At 34.9% G+C, this 21,802-nt stretch overlaps 1 protein-coding gene across 39 annotated transcripts in view; it reads left to right on the top strand.

Moving 5' to 3' along the window:
* Window positions 1-21,802, top strand: part of mbnl2 (muscleblind-like splicing regulator 2) — an 87,300-nt gene that overhangs the window by 18,662 nt on the left and 46,836 nt on the right. For all 39 annotated transcript variants that reach the window (XR_013195445.1, XM_077205427.1, XM_077205420.1 and 36 more), the window contains exon 2: window positions 6,860-7,548. Coding sequence is in view for 38 of the 39 variants with exons in the window: in XM_077205427.1 (XP_077061542.1) it covers window positions 7,375-7,548 (174 nt within the window). In the remaining variant the exon portion in view is untranslated. The remainder of the gene's footprint in view (window positions 1-6,859; window positions 7,549-21,802) is intronic.

The following is a 21,802-nucleotide window of genomic DNA, read 5'->3' as shown; positions in this document are numbered from 1 at the left end:
GCTCTTAAAGTGAGAGTAGCCTAAAATGTGTCTGTCATTATTGTATTTAAAACAACAAAAGATAGCATTAATTGTAAGGAATCAGGATTAATAGCCTATTTATTCAAATTATACAGGACTAAAATACTATTCCGTGTTATTTTACATTTGATTACTTTTTTCCGTTTCTAGCATTTCTGAATACTAGTGTTAGACCTAAACTTTTCTCTTTATTTCATGTATTTATTTTTGCTACTTTTTTTCAATTTAACTCAAAGATTGAAATCAAGCTTCCTCTTGTTGTGTAAACTAAAAAAAATGACCCCATTGTAAAAACACAAATACAATGAGTGAGCAAACATTTAGCTAAACGCATTTTTAAAAAATTGTCTAAAAAAAAAACTCCCCCCTCAAATTAAAAAATCCCCCCCATAAGAATGACCTAAAGGGGGATTTCCCCCCTATTTTCCAAAACGAAATTCAGGCCCTGGAATAAAGATATCCTACCAATAAAGAGAAAAGTTTTTGAATAGGTCTAGCACTAGTATTAAGAACTTATTAAAGTAATTATATGTAAAATAACATTGGGTAGTATTTTAGTCCTGACTAAATTAAATACATCGACTATAAATCCAGATTCCTTATAATTAAAGCTATCTTTTGTTGTTTTGACAACAATATTAATGACAGACACATATGGCTGCTGTCACTTTAAGAGCTAGTGCACGGATCCTGTTTTCATTATACTGTCACATCACATGCATTATATGCTTATTTAAGACATAACCGACTGTGTTGGATACTCACCAAGACCGACATTTTTGACATCATTTTGCTTGTTTTTGGCTGTAAAAGCGATATAATCCGTGAAAAATAACTTTTGTTACTCACAGGCTGTTTGTGAAGCGGCTTTACTCTATGTAAGCATGCAGAGAAATTAAAACCATCTCTCAGAGAGCGTGCGAGTACTGAATAGTTTAAAATCGCTTGAATGTTTAGCGTGGTAAGACTTAAAAAGACGAGCGAATGGTAAACTTAAGTGACAATGCAATGCTTGCCCGAATATGCAAGTGAATATTCCGTCATGTCCCAACTCCTAAAAGCGAGAGTTTAGTATCACCGCCTTCAGCGCGTTTGACGCTTGCCTTGAGCAACCCATTTTGAGAGACAGAGAGACAGAAGACGCGGCACAGCTGGACACTCAATCAATGTTTGAGGGAATTTCCCGTATTATAAGTGGGAGACCTGCGGGAATGATTAGAATAATGCGTAATACTCGCAATCCCGTGCTGAAATTCGAGCCCTGAATTGGCTATATTCAAAAGCACAACAGTATTGATACAGCAGTTGCTGTATCTATACGCGGATCGTCAGGAGTTGATGACGATGTATCGATATTCTGAGCACAGCCCTAGTAATTTCATATATTTTTTTTATATAAAAGCGTTTGTTTGCTACGTGTTAGTTTTCCTACATCTTGGGGACAATCTCTGATAGATGAACAAAATGTTTTTGGTCATCATCACATTAAAAATCCATTTGAACTGGATGATGTAAAGCAGCACTGTCTGTGAAGTGCTGGAAAAGTGGGAAGCACTTGAAAGTCCTTGAAAAAAGTGCATGAATTTCACTCAAAAGGTTGTACGAACCCTGAAATGAACAATGTAAAAGCATTTGAATATTTATACATACAGCGTGTACGTAACACTGCCACAATACCATGGTTACATTTAGTGTTACTACATGAAATCCATGGTGAATGTTTTGTGGACTGAAAAGCATTTCTCTTGGTTTCCACGTCAGCGCTGTTTGATCTCATATATATATATATATATATAGGCTATATATATACAGTTAATAACAGAGAATTCTGCACTGAATCTGAATGGTTCTCACTAGATCTCACTGCAAAGTTATTAATTTAGCAGAGAATTCAAACGCTTTCTCACTTGATAGTAGTACCAGTGTCATGTGATTGAGACCAGCCCGCCAGTAAACCTGTATTTAGCTCGCGCTGCGCTGTCTATTATTGGTCCGAACTGATAAACGGCCCGCGCTGCGCAGCTCAAACGAGTAGCACGGTTTAATTCTGCAGTCGTTTTGCCGTTTGATGTTTCTCATATGCAACAGAAATGGCTGCTTTTATCATTTGGGTAATGTGGTGTTGGCACCAGTGCAACGTCTATCAAAATGTTGTTGCACCGGGAGGATAAAAGGTCGCAGTTTGTGTATCCCTGTACTGGCATACTAAAAGAATTAGTATGAGTAGGATGAGTACAAACCCAGGCATTCCGGCTCCTTCAGAACTTGTTCAAACTTGTCTTTTTAATGCATACAATACCTCACCGCTAAAAATGTGTATTATACACAATGCAAAGGCTTGGGTTAGTATAGTGTTCGGTTCCGTACACACAGTAGTTATTGTTAGGCTCTTGACTGTTGGCTTTGCTGTAAGTGGAGGGGACGTGTCCGTCATTACACAGCAAAGTGAATCTTCAACGGAAGCTGCTGATTTTTACGGGCTTGTTTCGTCTGCCTGCACACCCCCACCCCCACCCTTCCCGTCTCTCCTTCAGTTTGCACAAGAAAAATATTTCCAGATGTTCCAAGAAAAGTCCTCTATTTCAGCAGCAATGTTTGTGTGAGCTTCACAAGTCATGCCAGAGGCGGCGTTTTATTTGAAGATTTGAAGTTATAAACTGCTCCAAATCTGAGAGTTGGCTAGTTTATTCTTACAAGGGTTAATCCGTAAGGGTTAGTGATCATGAAAAGAGTAACTTACTGGCAGCTGGATTGGCATTTGTCTATCGTTCTGTCTGTCTGTCTGTCTATCTATCTATCTCTGTCACTTTTGGCTTGCTTAGTTTGGGACATTTAGTTTAATATTCAACAATATTATTGATCTGCCTGAGTTGACACCATTATATGAGAACTGAACCGAGCTGGACGATGACATCACTGTTGTGTTTTCTCCAGAGCGGCTATATATAAATGAACTAAATTAATAACTTTTTTACAACAAAAATGAACCATCACTGAATTTAAGCTGGATTGTGATGCTATTTTCTTCTAGAAACAAACTTTGTTGCATTATTTCCCTTATATCTCTGTAAAGCTGCTTTGAAACTATCTGTATTGTAAGAAGCGCTAGGCTATATAAATAAAGGTGACTATCCTTTCTTACTCTGTGTTTAATGTGAGCTGGTCGAGGTGTTGTGGCACTCGTCGCTGACGGGATCGCGTCTGGAATATGCATCTGTTTCAGTCCTTTTCTGGCAGTTGAATGGCTGCCAGGAATATTGCGCCGCTGCATGTTTTCTATTGGCTAAAGTCTCTGGCATTACTCAACAGGTTAGGCCGTCTCAAATGGTTCAGGAACGGGTGTTTTTCCTTTAGTGCTCGAACACCTCTGCATTTGACCGAATGTGACACTGTGTTTAATCGATATAGCTGTTTTTTCCATACGTGCTTTGATGCGACACATATTACTCCGATTTGCTTCTAGCTTTAGTTCATGCTTCTGATGTTCCTCATTTGTTAGTCTCTTTGGATAAAAGCCTCGGTTGAATGATTAAATGTAAATATAATCCTTGAATGGCCTATGACTAGATGACACAAATGCTTAAATTTCCAGAATAACACCGGTCTGTTATTGCTTTTAGGTGGATTCTATCTATCTATCTATCTATCTATCTATCTATCTATCTATCTATCTATCTATCTATCTATCTATCTATCTATCTATCTATCTATTTATCTATCTATCTATCTATTTATCTATCTATCTATTTATCTATCTATCTATCTATCTATCTATTTATCTATCTACTATTTATCTATTTATCTATCTATCTATTTATCTATCTATCTATCTATCTATTTATCTAACTATCTATCTATTTATCTATTTATCTATCTACTATCTATCTATCTATTTATCTATTTATCTATCTATCTATTTATCTATCTATCTATCTATCTATCTATCTATTTATCTATCTATTTATCTATCTATCTATTTATCTATCTATCTATTTATCTATCTACTATCTATCTATTTATCTATCTATCTATTTATCTATCTATTTATCTATCTATCTATCTATCTATCTATCTATCTATCTATCTATTTATCTATCTACTATTTATCTATTTATCTATCTATCTATTTATCTATCTACTATCTATCTATCTATTTATCTATCTATCTATTTATCTATCTATCTATTTATCTATCTACTATCTATCTATTTATCTATCTATCTATTTATCTATCTATTTATCTATCTATCTATCTATCTATCTATCTATCTATCTATCTATCTATCTATCTATTTATCTATCTATCTATTTATCTATCTATTTATCTATCTATCTATCTATCTATCTATCTATCTATCTATCTATCTATCTATCTATCTATTTATCTATCTACTATTTATCTATTTATCTATCTATCTATTTATCTATCTACTATCTATCTATCTATTTATCTATCTATCTATTTATCTATCTACTATCTATCTATCTATTTATCTATTTATCTATCTACTATCTATCTATCTATTTATCTATCTATCTATTTATCTATCTACTATCTATCTATCTATTTATCTATCTACTATCTATCTATCTATTTATCTATCTATCTATTTATCTATCTACTATCTATCTATCTATCTATTTATCTATCTATTTATCTATCTATCTATTTATCTATCTATCTATTTATCTATCTACTATCTATCTATTTATCTATCTATCTATTTATCTATCTATTTATCTATTTATCTATCTATCTATTTATCTATCTACTATCTATCTATCTATCTATTTATCTATCTATTTATCTATCTATCTATTTATCTATCTATCTATTTATCTATCTACTATCTATCTATTTATCTATCTATCTATCTATCTATCTATCTATCTATCTATCTATTTATCTATCTATTTATCTATCTATCTATTTATCTATCTATCTATTTATCTATCTACTATCTATCTATTTATCTATCTATCTATTTATCTATCTATTTATCTATCTATCTATCTATCTATCTATCTATCTATCTATCTATCTATCTATCTATCTATCTATCTATCTATCTATCTATCTATCTATCTATTTATCTATCTATCTATCTATTTATCTAACTATCTATCTATTTATCTAACTATCTATCTATTTATCTATTTATCTATCTACTATCTATCTATCTATTTATCTATCTATCTATTTATCTATCTATCTATTTATTTATCTATCTATCTATCTATCTATCTATCTATCTATTTATCTATCTATTTATCTATCTATCTATTTATCTATCTATCTATTTATCTATCTACTATCTATCTATTTATCTATCTATCTATTTATCTATCTATTTATCTATCTATCTATCTATCTATCTATCTATCTATCTATCTATCTATTTATCTATTTATCTATCTATCTATTTATCTATCTATTTATCTATCTATTTATCTATCTATCTATTTATCTAACTATCTATCTATTTATCTATCTATCTATCTATCTATCTATCTATTTATCTATCTATTTATCTATCTATCTATTTATCTATCTATCTATTTATCTATCTACTATCTATCTATTTATCTATCTATCTATTTATCTATCTATTTATCTATCTATCTATCTATCTATCTATCTATTTATCTATCTACTATTTATCTATTTATCTATCTATCTATTTATCTATCTATCTATTTATCTATCTATCTATTTATCTATCTATCTATTTATCTATCTATCTATCTATCTATCTATCTATCTATCTATCTATCTATCTATTTATCTATCTATCTATTTATCTATCTATTTATCTATCTATTTATCTATCTATCTATTTATCTAACTATCTATCTATTTATCTAACTATCTATCTATTTATCTATTTATCTATCTACTATCTATCTATCTATTTATCTATCTATCTATTTATCTATCTACTATCTATCTATTTATCTATCTATCTATTTATCTATCTATTTATCTATTTATCTATCTATCTATTTATCTATCTATTTATCTATCTATCTATTTATCTATCTACTATCTATCTATCTATTTATCTATCTATTTATCTATCTATTTATCTATCTATCTATCTATCTATCTATCTATCTATTTATCTATCTACTATTTATCTATTTATCTATCTATCTATTTATCTATCTATCTATTTATCTATCTATCTATTTATCTATCTATCTATTTATCTATCTATCTATCTATCTATCTATCTATCTATCTATCTATCTATTTATCTATCTATCTATTTATCTATCTATTTATCTATCTATTTATCTATCTATTTATCTAACTATCTATCTATTTATCTAACTATCTATCTATTTATCTATTTATCTATCTACTATCTATCTATCTATTTATCTATCTATCTATTTATCTATCTACTATCTATCTATTTATCTATCTATCTATTTATCTATCTATTTATCTATTTATCTATCTATCTATTTATCTATCTATTTATCTATCTATCTATTTATCTATCTACTATCTATCTATTTATCTATCTATCTATCTATCTATCTATTTATCTATCTATCTATCTATCTATCTATTTATCTATCTATTTATCTATCTATTTATCTATCTATTTATCTATCTACTATATATATCTATCTATCTAGAAATATAAAATATCTCTATATTACTTTGTAAAATATTTAGAGACTAGTAAATGAAATTAGAGGTTTAATGTAACAGTTAAATAAAGAAAATTCAATGTTGTACCACCTATAAATGGTCATATTCATGTGGGAAACTTCTATCGGCCTTGTTTCTTACCAAAATCAAATCTTGGCCTTCTTTTTTTTCCAGATCCCGGACAGAAGAAAGTGCCTTTTCTGAAGTGGTTCCTACTTGAAGCTGCTCTCCGCCCCCATCCTACGCTGGCTTGGCCTTCGAAAAGATCTCAATTCCTCAGACTTGCCAAAGCACAAGGAACCAACACGCTCTTTCCATTCACGGACCATTATTAGATATTGTTCCAAGGAGAGCCATTACCTTCAGGTAGAGTTTTCCACAACCGTCGGCCTCAAGACCATTTGGAGACCTGGAGCATGTTCTTATTGTCGATCCAGTTTTGTGCACCTGGGACTAAATGACCGATGAACGACTTGACAGAGATTGACAGCTTCACTGATAGCGGCCATCTCCCATGCGACAGCCAACGGGGGTCTGAATGTGACATCTCTATTTAAAGAGCCTCGCCAACAAACTTAGGCAAACCTCAAAACTTCAACAAGAAACAAATACATTCGCAGACTATTCAAACGCAAGTCAACAATCTACTGACGCCATAGAGCCCGGAGGTTCTCGACACAACTTTCGCTATGGCTTTAAACATCGCGTCGATACGAGACACGAAATGGCTGACTCTCGAGGTGTGCCGGCAGTTTCAGAGAGGAACGTGCTCGCGCAGCGACGAGGAATGCAAATTTGCGCACCCACCCAAGAGCTGCCAGGTGGAGAACGGGCGGGTGATCGCCTGCTTCGACTCGCTGAAGGTACGATTTTACACTTGCGTAATGTATCTTTTTGTTTGCAGCTTTCGTTCAACAATGCTGGAAGACATTTTTAATTAGCTCGGACTCATTCTTAATGTCATTTTTTTGTGAAAAGACTCATTTTTGAGTATTGTTTTGTTTCATAAATAAGTCCAAAGAGCATGAAGCATGGCTAAGAGATGTTTTTAGGCATGACCTTTGGCGAAATGCCTTTAACTATGGTAAAATCACTATCTCATGGCTTTTTTCTTGTTTTTTTGAAGACCGTACCAACAGCAATATGATACACGATTGCAAAACAGCAATTCTATAGTAATGTGCCAAATTGCTGTCACAGATGTGCATTTTTCTGCATTTTACATCATTGGCCAATCAGAGTTGAGTACAAAACAAGGCACTTAATGTTCCAGAAAAATGATAATTGTGATTCTTCCACCTAATATTATATTTCATGAGTGAAACTATAGGCTATTTTTGTTGCTATTTAGCTAGTTATTGCATTCAGTTGTGTATATTGACAAATTTTAGAGCTGGAACTTTGTTTTATAATACGTAAGTTCACTATTGCATGGGCCTTTTCTTAGTTTTATTAAACAGGACCAACAGCAATGTGATAAACGATACCAATTTTAGATAAATAATTACATTAACCTGTTAACCGTTTCCAGAGCGTCGGCGCACTGAAGCGTTTTTTTTTTTATTTAGTTCAAATTTACTATCAGATTTAATGTTATACCTTGACAAACTATACATCATTAAAAAGATATAATACTCAAGATTCAGTATTTGACCACTATTGTATTCTGAGAAACTTATAGTGACAGTTATGTCTTAATTTGTGTCAGGAGTTATGAAATGAAAAAATGAGTCGATACCTTTAATATGAATTATGAGCGTCAGCTGGTCCATTCATAAAAAACACTCCGTGCTGTCGTCATGACAGCGATTCGCAAAACATCGTCCCTCAGGGCTTTAGCTCAAAAATGTGCAGACTTGGAGAAATATTGATATATTCTCATAGATTCACATCATATTTCTATAGACAGGAATAATATTTGTTGAATTTATACCCAAATGCGTCGACGTAATCATTATGATCGCTTCTTACTGAGATGTGCTGTGTTTTCAATTCATACCAATAGCCTGAGGGCGCTATATGCACAATAACAGTCCATATATGGATCACGAAGAAGACCCATAGTCATGTGACATTCCAGGACGTCACTGATACAGAAAGTAGCTGACAGAGATCGCTGTAACATGCAGATAAAGATGTTTTGAAGACAATAAACATGATTGCAATGATATTTGAGTTACCTGTGTTCTTCAAGCCATGCCAGGTATTTCATAATAATAGATTATATTTATAATGCAATGCTAATCGATATAGATTTCATCATCGTGCAGAACACTATAAATAATACATTTTCTGTCGGATTTTTTTTTATCTGAAGCCAAATTAGATCACAGAAGATTATTTAAAACACTCGACTTGCGTTATAAAGTAAGTTTGGAGCACAAACATGGTTTTAATCTCATAAATGGTCGTGTATTGATGGTGTGCTAAGCTAACATGCTAGCTAGCCCAGGTGCACCTGCCACCAGCAGTTATTGTTTTATGATTTTTTTCTAAATAGGAATGCTTACTGAAATGTTTCAGTGCATTTGATACCAGTTTCAAATATTTAGTGAGAACTTTGATAAAAGAAATTAGGGTTTGAAACCCTATGCATAGCCTGTGAATAGCCAGTCGTTAGTAGCTATAATGCAGACAAAAGAAATGCATATTTAGAGCCATAACCAGTCTGGAGAGGTGTAAATGTGTGCAGGGAGAGACTGACTCTGAATGGGGCTCGTTTGCACCACAAAATAATAGAGACAATAGACTGATTAGATGACTCAGAAGATGACTAAACATCAGTTTGCATTTTAGAGTCTAATCAAAATAAAGTAATTTGACATGATCTTGAAAAACATTTAACTAAATACAGAGTTTTAGACTTATCATTTTCAGATTTTAAATATAAAATGGTCACACATATGGCTTTAGCTGCAGTGCATTTCTAGATTCCTCCAGGGCCAACTTCAATTTTATTTTTATGAAGATGTTTCATAAAAGTAAATTTCTAATAACTTTACAAAACTTTGAAGCTATTTAAACATTTTTTTTTCATTATGACAATAATTATTTCTACATTTACAATAAACTACTAGGTGTCAGCTTTCAAATGAGATCATACTTGTGCTTTTAGTGCAAAGGGTTCATGAACTGTATCTGTTTAAGTTTGGGTATGCCATTTCTGGGGATTTTTCAAAAGTGGCCTTGAAGGTTAACAGGTTAATTAATAATAATAATAATACACAATTACAACAAAGCAACTTAGCGCATTTGCATGTGCATTTATAAGCATTTCCCTTCTGACAAACACATGCAGACTTAAAATTCTAGAAAATATGGTAATTGTGATTCTTCTGACTATATATGTGAAAATTGTAGCTAGTTATCACATTCACTGTGCGTTCACAGGTGTGTATATCGATGGATTTTAAAGTTGGAACCAAAGTTCACTTTGTGTGCATAAACACCATTTTTGACTGTGATCAGTTTCTAGGGAATTATTATTATGTAAATGAAGCACGGGAACTTGCTGCACTAGGTAATTGATCGAGTGAACGTCAACACATTTTTTGAGGACACTTTTTGTGTTGCTGGCTAATAGCTTGTCTTAGTGCAGCACTCTCAAATTAGAGTGCATGTGTCAGCTCTGCCACACTGCATACTGCACACTTCAAATAAAGCTGACCTATGGAGACCGAAAGGGCAGCGCTGCTCTCTCATCTAGCCAGTTTTATATCTTTCCATCTAACGTTACCATGCCACGTCCGTAATATACGGCCTGGCAGTGGGTTTCGGTAAATGCCCGTGCTGTTTTTAGAACCGTGACCATCTGCAAAACAAATGCAGTGAGCAATAATTAAAGTGTCAGATTTTAGCCCATGCTTTTCTGTTGAAGGTGAAGTATGTACAATTTTATGTTAAAATACATTCTCTTTACCCAGTGTATTCATAGATGCCACCTACGTCACTACCAAATAGAACGCCGCCATATTTACGACCGATCTGGCCCGGTATGGCCGCCCAAACTGCCCATTTGAATGAGAGAGAGAGAGAGATACCTGGAGAACATTTTAATTATAGAAATAATTTTTTTTAAAAATTTTTATTTATTTAATTTTTTTTTTTTTTAATCCTTATTTGTTACCCCCAGTTTTCTTTTGTCCACTATTATCTGCCCCAGACTTGCCCCAATTTGTCTTCCATGATATATATATATATTTATCTTGTGCATAACCCCTCCGCATACAGTAGGATCGCTTGAAGGCTTTCAAGAGTACCTATGCATATCAATATGCTGTGGCTGGATGGGTAAAAGACGTAAAAGTGTGGCACCTGGCCACCAAGCATTTATATTTAATCATGGGAAGTGTAGGTATTATAAAAAAAAAAAAAAATGTATGATTTTGGTGGTAGTTTGCTCTGACTAGGTACCAAGTTGTTAGCTAGCTAAGTGGCTAACAGCTGGTAGCTTGCCAAATGTTAGCCACGGCTCACGGCTGTCATTAATCTGGATTAGGCCTGTCGCGATAGTCAATAAATCAATTAATCGCACAATAAAAAAAAATGAGCTCGATAATTTTTCCGGCTGCTATAATTTACATTTGCTTTGTTTTTTTCCTCGTGTCTCTCTCTCTCTACCAAAGAGACTGGATGACAACTCTGTTTTAGACATAACCAACATATTTTACTTGAATACTCTCCAAAACGGACATTTAAACATAATGTTGTGTGTATTTTTGTCCATTCAGACACGAAACAGAGCTCAATTCATTACTCATGCGCTGTATAGGGGTCTATGGCTGCACGCTTCTGATGAGATGAGACATGTCCAGTGATCTCTTCAAATGACAGTTAACCACTTCTTTCTTCTATCCTTTTCTTTTGGTATAGAATAAAATACCAGTTCGGGGTTTCTCTTTCGGCTGTTGTTGCAGCCAACTGCACAACATATTGCAGGCATTACTGAGACCGTCGTTCATAAAGATGGCGGCGCAAAGCTACAGTGACGTCATGTGACCCGAACGAATTGTTTATTGAGTACTATTAGTATGGCATTCATGGGTTTATCCCTCCCAACACGGTAACATTGAGCCTCCCAGGCACCATCTAAACCTTGAGAGATCTGTCAATCACTTTCCAGCTCAACCTATAGTGAGAGTTTGGGGCGTGGCTACAGTAGTAGGCGGAGTCAGAGGGTGTTTAGATGCTAGTGCTTTACATTCAGCCTCGGGTACAAGAGTGCATGACAAAATTCTCTGCATTTAGACCTTCAAAGATTAAACACGCACACGTCAAAGCGAACAGGGCATTGCGATGAAACGCACTCTTCAGTACCATATAGCATCCTCACGCACCCGTTCAGAAAGACAAACGTATAGTTCATAATGTTTATTCACCGTTAATGATTATTTACATCAATTCTATAATAATGCACCAAATCAACAGATTCGCAAAATCATCTGGTCAGGCTAATAAATAGGTGGTTTAATAAGGGTGTTCATGGAGATTCATTTAAGAGGGGTTTAAGGCATAGTATGCTAATTAAAACACTGCTAACAATATTGTTTTTAAAAAATCAAAAAAATCTGATTTCCTAAAAATCTCGCTCCGTATCTCTGCCATAACCCTGCCATCCCACTCTCCCCAAAGCTGCTGATGAAATTACCAAGATATACTGTATATTGCGGAAAAGCGTAAGCCGTCTTCTGTCAGGAGCAATTTGAATTATTTTGATAGTGCAAATGGTTGAAGAGTTACTGTAACATGAATACAGTTAGATGTGTCAAAGACGACACGCCCGGTTTATTGTGGTCAAAGTTGTCGTAATTTTATTGTTTTTGTCATTTTCATTATACATTTTTTAAATATATCTATATATTTTTCAATAAATTTGTATTAGTTATTTTACAAGTTGAAATGAAAAATGTTTCCTTAGCAGCTAGCTGAAATAATAATAAAAAAATTAATATTTGTGAAAATGTTTTTTAATAAATTAATTAAATTTTTTTAAATTAGTTTAATTAAAAACCCTGCCATAAACACCCTAGCAACACTTAAAAAAAAAAAAAAAGATAAATAATGTAGTGACGACTATTATTAATAATATTGTGAATTATTTATTAAACATTGTCTTTTATCATATTCTTGATCTTTATGTTTAATCTGGGTCACGTTATGTTTCACGACACAGAAGGCCATGAGCCGAGCAATACATGTTTTAATGCAGTGAAAACACTGCGCCGGTGACATTGACAAATGCGCAGTAAAACTGCGATCTCTCGCAGGAATAATAGACTTAAGATGATACTTACCTTCATGTGCGCTGCAGTCCCGCCCTTCAAAAACAATCGTCAACAGCTTAAACACTCGCAGTTTATCTCGCAATTTAGACAAGGTCACTATGTAGGTCAGTGTCAGAGGATAGTGTTACGAGACATGTGGGCGATCTCCAACACTGAGCTCGTTTTCTTCCTATAGGGGTTGTATAAAGATGGATATTTTGAAAGCTGCATTGAATGAGTTTTATCTCAGGCCTAAAGCTGATATGTAACAGTTTAAAATGATTTACTGAAATCCTTGTATTGTTTTTCTATGTGCATTTAAATTAGCCAAAGCTTCTGCAATCATATTAACCCGTGGTCATGCACGATCAGACTTTTCAGTTCACAGATTAAAAGTTTAATTTATTTTGGCAACGTCAGCTTGTAGTGCTGCAGAACTATTTTTTCGAGCTGTCTCTTCTCTGTTATTCAGTGGTGAGGTATACTTGTGTCAAATATCTGGTGAATTACTGTAATTTGCCATCGACTTGCGGTCTGTTATGGCAGTTCAGGTCTGTCAGAGATGATGGCTACCTAATGTGTTAACAACTGCCTCCAGTTAGCACAATCGACCAATCCGTTTTGCACATCATAGGGCTTTCTGGGGGGTTGCCATGTGGTGCGTCATGTGATTCAATGTCACAGACTAAACCAAACCTCCACCCTAAATTGCTAAATCCCTTTTTGGTCTTCTTTGAGCAAGTTTCTCAAAATAGATTTTCAAAAATAAAATATTTGTCAAAAATAAAGTATTTATATAAAATATATCTAACCTTTACTTTTTTTGAAATTACATATCTTTTTTTAATAATCTTTTATAATTTTTTTTATGTTTTATTATTAATTGATAGCGCGGGGCAATATATAGAATATTCACCGTATTTTTGGGGGATATTTTTACTGGAGATATAAAAGAAAGCAACAATAATTTTGATGTAGAATTTTTATTGGTCGTTAATTTTCTCAAAACATGCCATTGGATATTTATAATATGAGAGTGTTCGTGACAATATAGCCTATTTGTTTATATGTATTTTTAATGTATATTTTAACAACGGCTTAGATTTTTTTTAACTGATTTAAGTCTCTGATTTTTTTTTTATGAATTGATTCAGATCTCCGATTCATTTGTGTGAATCAAATCTCCCAAATAGCATTAAGTGGTCCACATGTTTTTTTTTTTTTCATTAAAATGTTTTATGTATTTTTAAAAAATATTTTTATTACATACTGTGTACTGTTATATTGGTGCATATAAATCAAAATAATTAAATAATCAATTATTAATATTCCTTCCTTCTGTTGATTCAATGAAAAACAGTGTGGAAAACATTACTTGATTTTTTACAACACAGATTTTTTACTCTTTGCTTTAAACAGTTTTAGATCAAATGCATAAATATTGCAATATTCAATATTCAATTGCAATATTCAATATATATTTAATATCAATTTCTGATAAAGCGCCCATCCCTATTAATTGAAAACTTATAGATATACTACTGTATAAGAAAAACTGCTCCAGACCCGACCCAGAATCCATTAATTTGTTGTATCTTGTTTGGTTGGGTTGAACTGAGATATTCAGCGTATTGCTTTATTAATTCAATCTGGAAAACACAGGGGCCCATTGAGCCGGGGTCTTTGGCCCCTGGGAGTCGACGTTCATCAGATTCTCTCGCTCGAGTCGGGACTCGAGGTGTGTGGAGACTCGTGAGTTCCTCTGACTGCGTTGACCTTGTGAAGATGCACAAAAGCCCGAGTTGTTTTCCAATCAGCCATGTGTTCTGCATTAACAGATAATGAATCTGGTCAGTGGGCTCATTTGTAACGTTCACTGTTTCATTGTGACGCCTTCCTGCCGACCTCAGCGTTTGCACGGGTGCTGTGAGATTCTGCTGCTTTTCTTTAAAAAATGCAGGTGTGTGTTGCATTGTGCTGTGTGTCCTGTCCGGACCAGAACAAAGAGATCCAGCCGAGAGTCCTCTGGTACTGGCTATGTTTTCCGTTTTTATAGACAATGCAGCACAGCAAATTTCCTGCTTGACCGCAGCATGACTTCATATTCAAGGCCATGATATTAAAAGAAGGCCAGCGAATCAGTGCTGGGAAGTAACTTGTTATGCTAATAACTTTGCGGCTTTTTCAGTAACGAGTTACATCAGTGTTTTTCCTCCTATACTGCATTACGCTCACATTTTCAGTTGTGAGCGTAATGCAGTATAGGAGAAAAACACTGATAGAGTCACAAACACTGATTGGGACTGGTTTTGGGATTTGAAATGACATAATTAGGGGGGTAACAATTAGGCTTGCTACGATAGTCGGTGTTACCAGTTTCATCACTTGCACACCGCGGCACCGAAAAAAAAAAGTTTAAAGCGTTAAAAATATTTAACGCAATTACGCAGTATCCGTTAAGTCCTGCCTATTACACACACACACACACACACACACACACACACACACACACACACACACACACACACACACACACAAACACACTCTCACTCGTTTTCATTCACTCCTTCAAGTGAACAGTAGTAGTGGACTAACGTAGGGAATAGGCCTGACTTAGTGAATGAGGGTTTAGGGGGCGATTTCGGATTCAACCCATGTTCTCAAGCAGTGAAAAATAGAGGACACTGACAACGCGCTGACAGCCAGGAGCAGGTCATATTTAATATGAAACAAAGTCTCAACTTTCAAAATTTGGTCAGTCAAAGAAAATTAAACAATAAATAGGCCTAGCGTTTTGTGGCTTTTAATGTGTCGTGACAGATTGCCTCAGTTTCAAGCCAAGTTCAAATCTACCGACGTTAATCTACTAACTCTCCTGACTGCTTTGTCAGACAAAAATGGTGGATTTTGATTGGTCAGAACGCATGTCAATCAAACTCCCTGCGAAGGATGAATTGATGCTAATTTAAAAGTGAAGTGCTGCCGCACCAGCTTTTTATAAGCAATGTAAAAAAAAATTAGTTTCGTTTTCAAATTAGCGCCAATTCAGGGCACAATAACAAAACGGTGCTGCTCCGCATGACCGCACTATATGCATGCCCGTGCAAACGCGCGCATTTTACATTTGCCTTTAAAATTAGCTATTTAAAAGCTCTCGCCGGTGATACCGGTATTACCCCTGTTGTCACACGTCGATTAACCAGTGGGAAAATATCCTCACTGTAACATCCCTAGTAACAATATATCGTGTCACAATATATCGCAATACAAAAATGCAACAATCTGTATTGTGTATAGTTCACCCAAAATGAAAATTACTGTGTGTGAAAGTGTCAGTGTCATTACTACATTAAACTACTATATGTAATGTTGAATATAATGTATAATAATGTAATGGGGGAATATTTGTGGGTCCTGATAATGCCAAATGTCTTATTGTTATGAGTAAAAATTGGCCTACATTATTTAAATATATCTAGTCAGTGAAAGAGTTCAAGCAAATTCATCTAAAATAATTCTGTATTTTCAGCTTCAGAATCATGAATATTTTCAATATTGTGCTTTGGGTTTCCAGCACCAAGTCCAACAACCGTGAGTTCAGTTTCGTAATATGTATCGAATCGTGACATGAGGGTTTCGTTACACCACTAGAAATAATCTTACTACTGAAATAATGCTAACTAGTTAATTTTTTTTCCCTCGTTCTATTGCTCTAATAACTGAATGTTGCGAACAAAGTGGGAAATTAACGTGTAAAGTTACTACGCTTCTAAGTTTGCGCATTTTTAGTAACGTGACTGTTGTTCAAAATTGTTGATTTTTTCCAGCAACAAGTCCTATTGGCTAGATTCAATTCATTTTAGTGAATTGGTTCATTCATACTGTTCACTAGGGCTGTCACTTTCGTGAAAAAATCCTGTTCGATTTTTGAGACATATGTGTTCATTGAATCGATTGTAAAATCGATTTTTCCATGTCTAAAGACATTTCCATTTTCAACACCAAATATTGGCAAATCCACGGACAACTAACAGGCATTAGGACGAACGTAAGGAGGGCGCTTGAGACGCGCACAAGTCAGCAATATTTCTGATGATTTATTGGCGTGAAGTTTTTTGCAAGGTGACAAACAGGAGTGCAACATTCAAGGATTGAAATGGACACACGCCAAATTCGGATAAAAATGAACTTTGGCGGGTAACGCTCTCATATCACGAGCCAATTTTGCGTGTTTCTATGTTTACTCACTTTGCTGGGGAAGTTCGTGTAAGCCAAATCTGCGTGGATTTAGCGCAAATACGCAACTCGTGAGTCCTCATGATATATTAAATACAGCGTGTTGCGCAGAATCTGCGCATTTCTGGCTTGCTTGAAAACACACACGTCACTAAGCAACAAATAACGGTAACAACGCGCTTGTTCACTTGCACTGAAGTAATAGCGAATATTAAAAAGCATTTGGTTAACAGAAAAGACATTGTTATTTCCCAACATCCTACATGTTCTGTGCACTGTATTGATCTGTCACACTAAAACACATTTTTGGTAAAAAAAAAAAAAAAGGCAGTTAAAATTGATTCCCTATTTTCGTTTTCGAAACTTGTGTTGGTTGATCCGATCGATTGTGCAATCAATTTTCGAACGTAAAGTGACAGCCCTACTGTTCACTGATTCGTTTTGTTCATATTCCCAGAAATCCCTGCACTTTTCCCCCCAACAACTGAATGTTTAGCACAAATTGGGGAATTTAAATTGTTGACATGTTGGTAATGTTTAATTTGTGGCAGGCAGATATTTGACATTAAATGATGTTGTAGAACTAACCTATTGGATTATATTTTGTGCGACAGATAAAAGAAATACCTGGATGTTTGGATGCTTATCTTTATGAGTTGCTCATAGCAAATTCCCATTAGTTTCTCAATACTGTACCCAACTACCATGCATTTGTCCCGTTTTTGACCCAGTTACTCAGAAGCCGGTTGAACCGCAGCTGTTTGACACTATTGACAGAGAGGCCGGAAGCGGAGCTGAAATGTGGGGGATGGAAAAGAGACGTTCCCGTCTTCCTAGATAATATACAAATGCCAGAGTCATGTGATGGTGTGCCTGACACTGAATAGCCCGTTGTTGTTGTTGTTTCTCGAGTGGTGTGTGTGTGTGTGCTTGACAAGTTTCTTGCACCGGTTGCAGCCGTCAGTCCAGGCACAGTGTCCTAATAACAGCTCACATGTCAGATAAACACTCGACGCGTCTCCAAACACAGTCAACAAGAGTCAACAGCTCTCTCTGTTTTTACTGCATTGGTCTTAGTCTGTTGCATGATCAATAAACACAAGCCTATTGATTTTGTTCAAAAGATTTCTAAATATATTTAGTATTTCGCTTTATCATATTTTGCAGCATTCATAGAATCTTTTTTGACTAAATCGAGATAAACAATAAATTACAACACGTTCTATCCTGGTGTAACAAAGCTACAAGTGATAAATCTCATACATGGTAATTTCTAAGTTTAAAAAAAAAAGTTTTAGGAAGAACTTTCTTTACTTTTTTCAATTTTTAATTATGTGATTTAATTACTAACTACTACAATACATATTTATCTATAGCTTGTACTAGCAATATTCCTATGGCCTATTATTTTTTGTTTATTTAGTGTTATTATATTAATTTCTAATATACAATTAAATAATACATAATGTGTATTATATTAATTATTCTTTTTTATTTCCATATTTAATGCTATTTACATCAAGTTATCGTGTTGTTTTTAATAGATACGGATTAAAAAATAATGCATTCAAATAAATTATAATAATAGTGAATTATCTTATCATTATTATAATAAATAATAATAAACATGTAAAATCGTATTAATTCAGTGTAAGTTGCTTTCCTTTTAATAATTTGTTGTGTAGCTTTTCATTTTATATATCCATTTTTGTAATAAACATTTATTTATACAGCTTACATTATTATTATTATTATGGCTCAGGTGTATAATTATTTTATTTATTTTGCTTTATAAATTAATGTTTATATTTAATGTTATTTTTTACCTAATTAAGTTTGGCTTGTTTTTTTTTTACAGGTTTTAAATATAAAATCTAACTTTATTTATTTAGTATACTCATTTATAATATAAAATGTAACAATATATAATAATAATATGAGTATTACATCATATACATTTGTATTCGCTCATATTTAATGCTACTTAACCTTGCCTTTAAATAACAGTAAATTAAAATGTATTCTAATAATAAATAATATAACAAAAAATAATTATCTTTTCTTCTTAAATAGAAGATATTTCTTAATGATTCGTGTTGTTGCTAACTACTTAGTCAAATGCTTAGATTCAACTATTTAGGGTCATTTTTGAGATGGATTGACATTCATAGACACTCAACTCGAATGAGACGAACTGGTTGCACGTTTGTTTTTTGTCAGTGCAATCTACCAAAGCGAGCCGCACCCTCGCCAGAGCAAACATGCGGGGGAATGTGTTCGCTCGGCAGGGTGTCAATCCCCCAGGTCATTCACAAAACAATGAAATGCTGACTTGAGCTTAACGTCGGGCCGCTGCTGGGGAGTGACTTTGATGAATTCTGCAGCCTCTCCTTCCTGACCGGGGCCTCCGACACGTCGGCCTGCATTTGGTCCATGTGACTTCACTTTTACCCTGCCGTGGGGGTGGAGCGGCTTCAACATCCGTGCAGGATCTGCTCGGACTCGTGACTCCAGGGGCCGGTTTCACAAAGCTATTTTAGACCGGTCTATAGAGTTAGACAAGTCTACAAGTCTAATGCAAGTTAGACTGTTTCACAAAAATAAAGACTGACTTAATATAGACCAAAAAATTAGACGCCTTAACCCAGGCTAACTCATGTCTAAAGGTGATGATACACAGGGCAACTTTTTGAGCAATGTTGCAGGGCAATGTTACGGTCAACGGACAACCAGACGAGACATGGGGCCCACGACCGATCTAAATTATCCAGATATAAATTTATTGTGCATTTTCAATGGGAAAGTGTCCGAGCAACAATCGCTCGGCAAGATTTCCCAACAACATTGCTCAAAAAGTTGCCCTGTGTATCATCACCTTAAGACTCTGTTACCTTGACAACCAGCAGTAACACTCTGTTACCTTGGCAACGAGCAGTAACAATCAGTTATATTACAAACAGCCAAAGGAAAAGGGAAAATGGCTCATAATTTGTATATTTCTTTTTTATTATGCTGTACGTTGTACGATAATATGTTTATATTATCTTTTCTGTACGTCTTTAACGCTCCGCTCAACGGTCGGATTAACGCCGTTAACTGTCGTAGCAATCTTTTTCCAAATTAAACATTTCTTCTTGTTTCTACATTCTCTTCTAAGTTACATTCTACATTTTACATTCTCTGCCATGTAAAATGTCCTTGTAACTGTTATACTCCTCCAACAAACGCATGTTTTCCGCTGGGGTAAACTGCACTGAGCGGTTGAATGCGCTTACTTGATCCGCCATGTTTTTTGTTTTGAAAAGTGTCTTATTTTACCCAGAATGCATTGCAGTATAGTCCTATTTAAGATGGTCAGAGTCTTAACCCTCTAGGCGCCACGGTCGAGTTTACTCGACAAGATGCGGCACTGAATAAAACGGCCGATTTTGTCAAATTGGGTGTCAAATTTCATTCGACCTCCCCTCCACTGGATGGCAGACATGTCATACTTCATCCCCGAATCAAAAAAACGTCAGGTTTCTATACAAAATGTTCGAGTTAGAGCGCATTGAATCAGTGCGATCAAAAGCGGAGCTAGTTTGCGAGTGAGCCATTTTATCAGATCCTCTCCGCAATCGCGGCGACAGTATTGTGGTGGAGACTTAGTCTAATACCACTGGGTATGTTAGACAAGGTCGAAGTATTCATAGGACAGTTAGGAGACAACGTGGAGGCAGGGTGAGGAGTCGCAATGACAATGACAGTAGTCCGAGCTGTGCACACTCGGCGCGCGCGCGAGGCAGATCTGGCCGCGCTGCTCGTATCATCTCACTCATGATCTGTGCCTTGCCGTGGCGAGTGAGCGTTTGACCTAAACAGGTCTTGTCTACTTGTGTTTGTATGTCATATGAATAATATATATGTGCCCCATACATGGAATCAGAGTGCCTACTGTATTTAGTAAATGGAAAATCTCTACAGCAAAAGGCCAACCACTACATGCATTCGGTTTGTTTCTACCATTTATTAGTAATGATTTACACAGTTTGTTTACTACTTACGATATACCTGAGCATTCAGTATTGTGCAATATAGCATACAGAAGGTGATGGACATTTTTGGGGGAAAGAAGTGCTGCATTTTATCATTTAAACATGTGATTTTTCATGAAAATTCTATAATCCAAGATTGCCACCACCATATGACGTCATAATATGCCAATTAGATGGGAAAATGTAATCCCTACATAAAATTTGGGTCATCCTTAATATTTCTCTAATTTACAGAAAGTCTCTATCTTGTATCACTTTTAAGATATAGCCTTTTGAAATTAAGATGTCAAAATCGAACGTTTTAGGAAAAAACCTCTGGCGCCTAAAGGGTTAAGTGCTTTGTGCAACGGTCTGATTTAGATGTCTATCTGAAGTCTGACTATCTACTATATCTAAGCCATAGTCAAAGTCTATCTTTGTGAAACCGGCCCCTGGTCCGAGCTTCTCCTGCGCTACCGTTCGTTTGTTGATGTCAGCTGGAGCTGGTTAGCGCTAGCGCTGCTGGTTGCTCTATCTGTCAGCTGCTGCTGGTTAATGCTGCAGTGCACCTGCGTGTGTGTGTGTGTGTTCACGCTCTTCCACTT

This window comes from Siphateles boraxobius, unplaced genomic scaffold (genome assembly GCF_051911475.1).
Source record: "Siphateles boraxobius isolate OS27281-9 unplaced genomic scaffold, OSU_SipBor_1 53, whole genome shotgun sequence".
In the NCBI taxonomy this organism is placed as follows: Eukaryota; Metazoa; Chordata; class Actinopteri; order Cypriniformes; family Leuciscidae; genus Siphateles; species Siphateles boraxobius.
The sequence above is the reverse complement of the archived record's forward strand: the minus strand, read 5'-3'. Positions and strand labels throughout refer to the sequence as shown.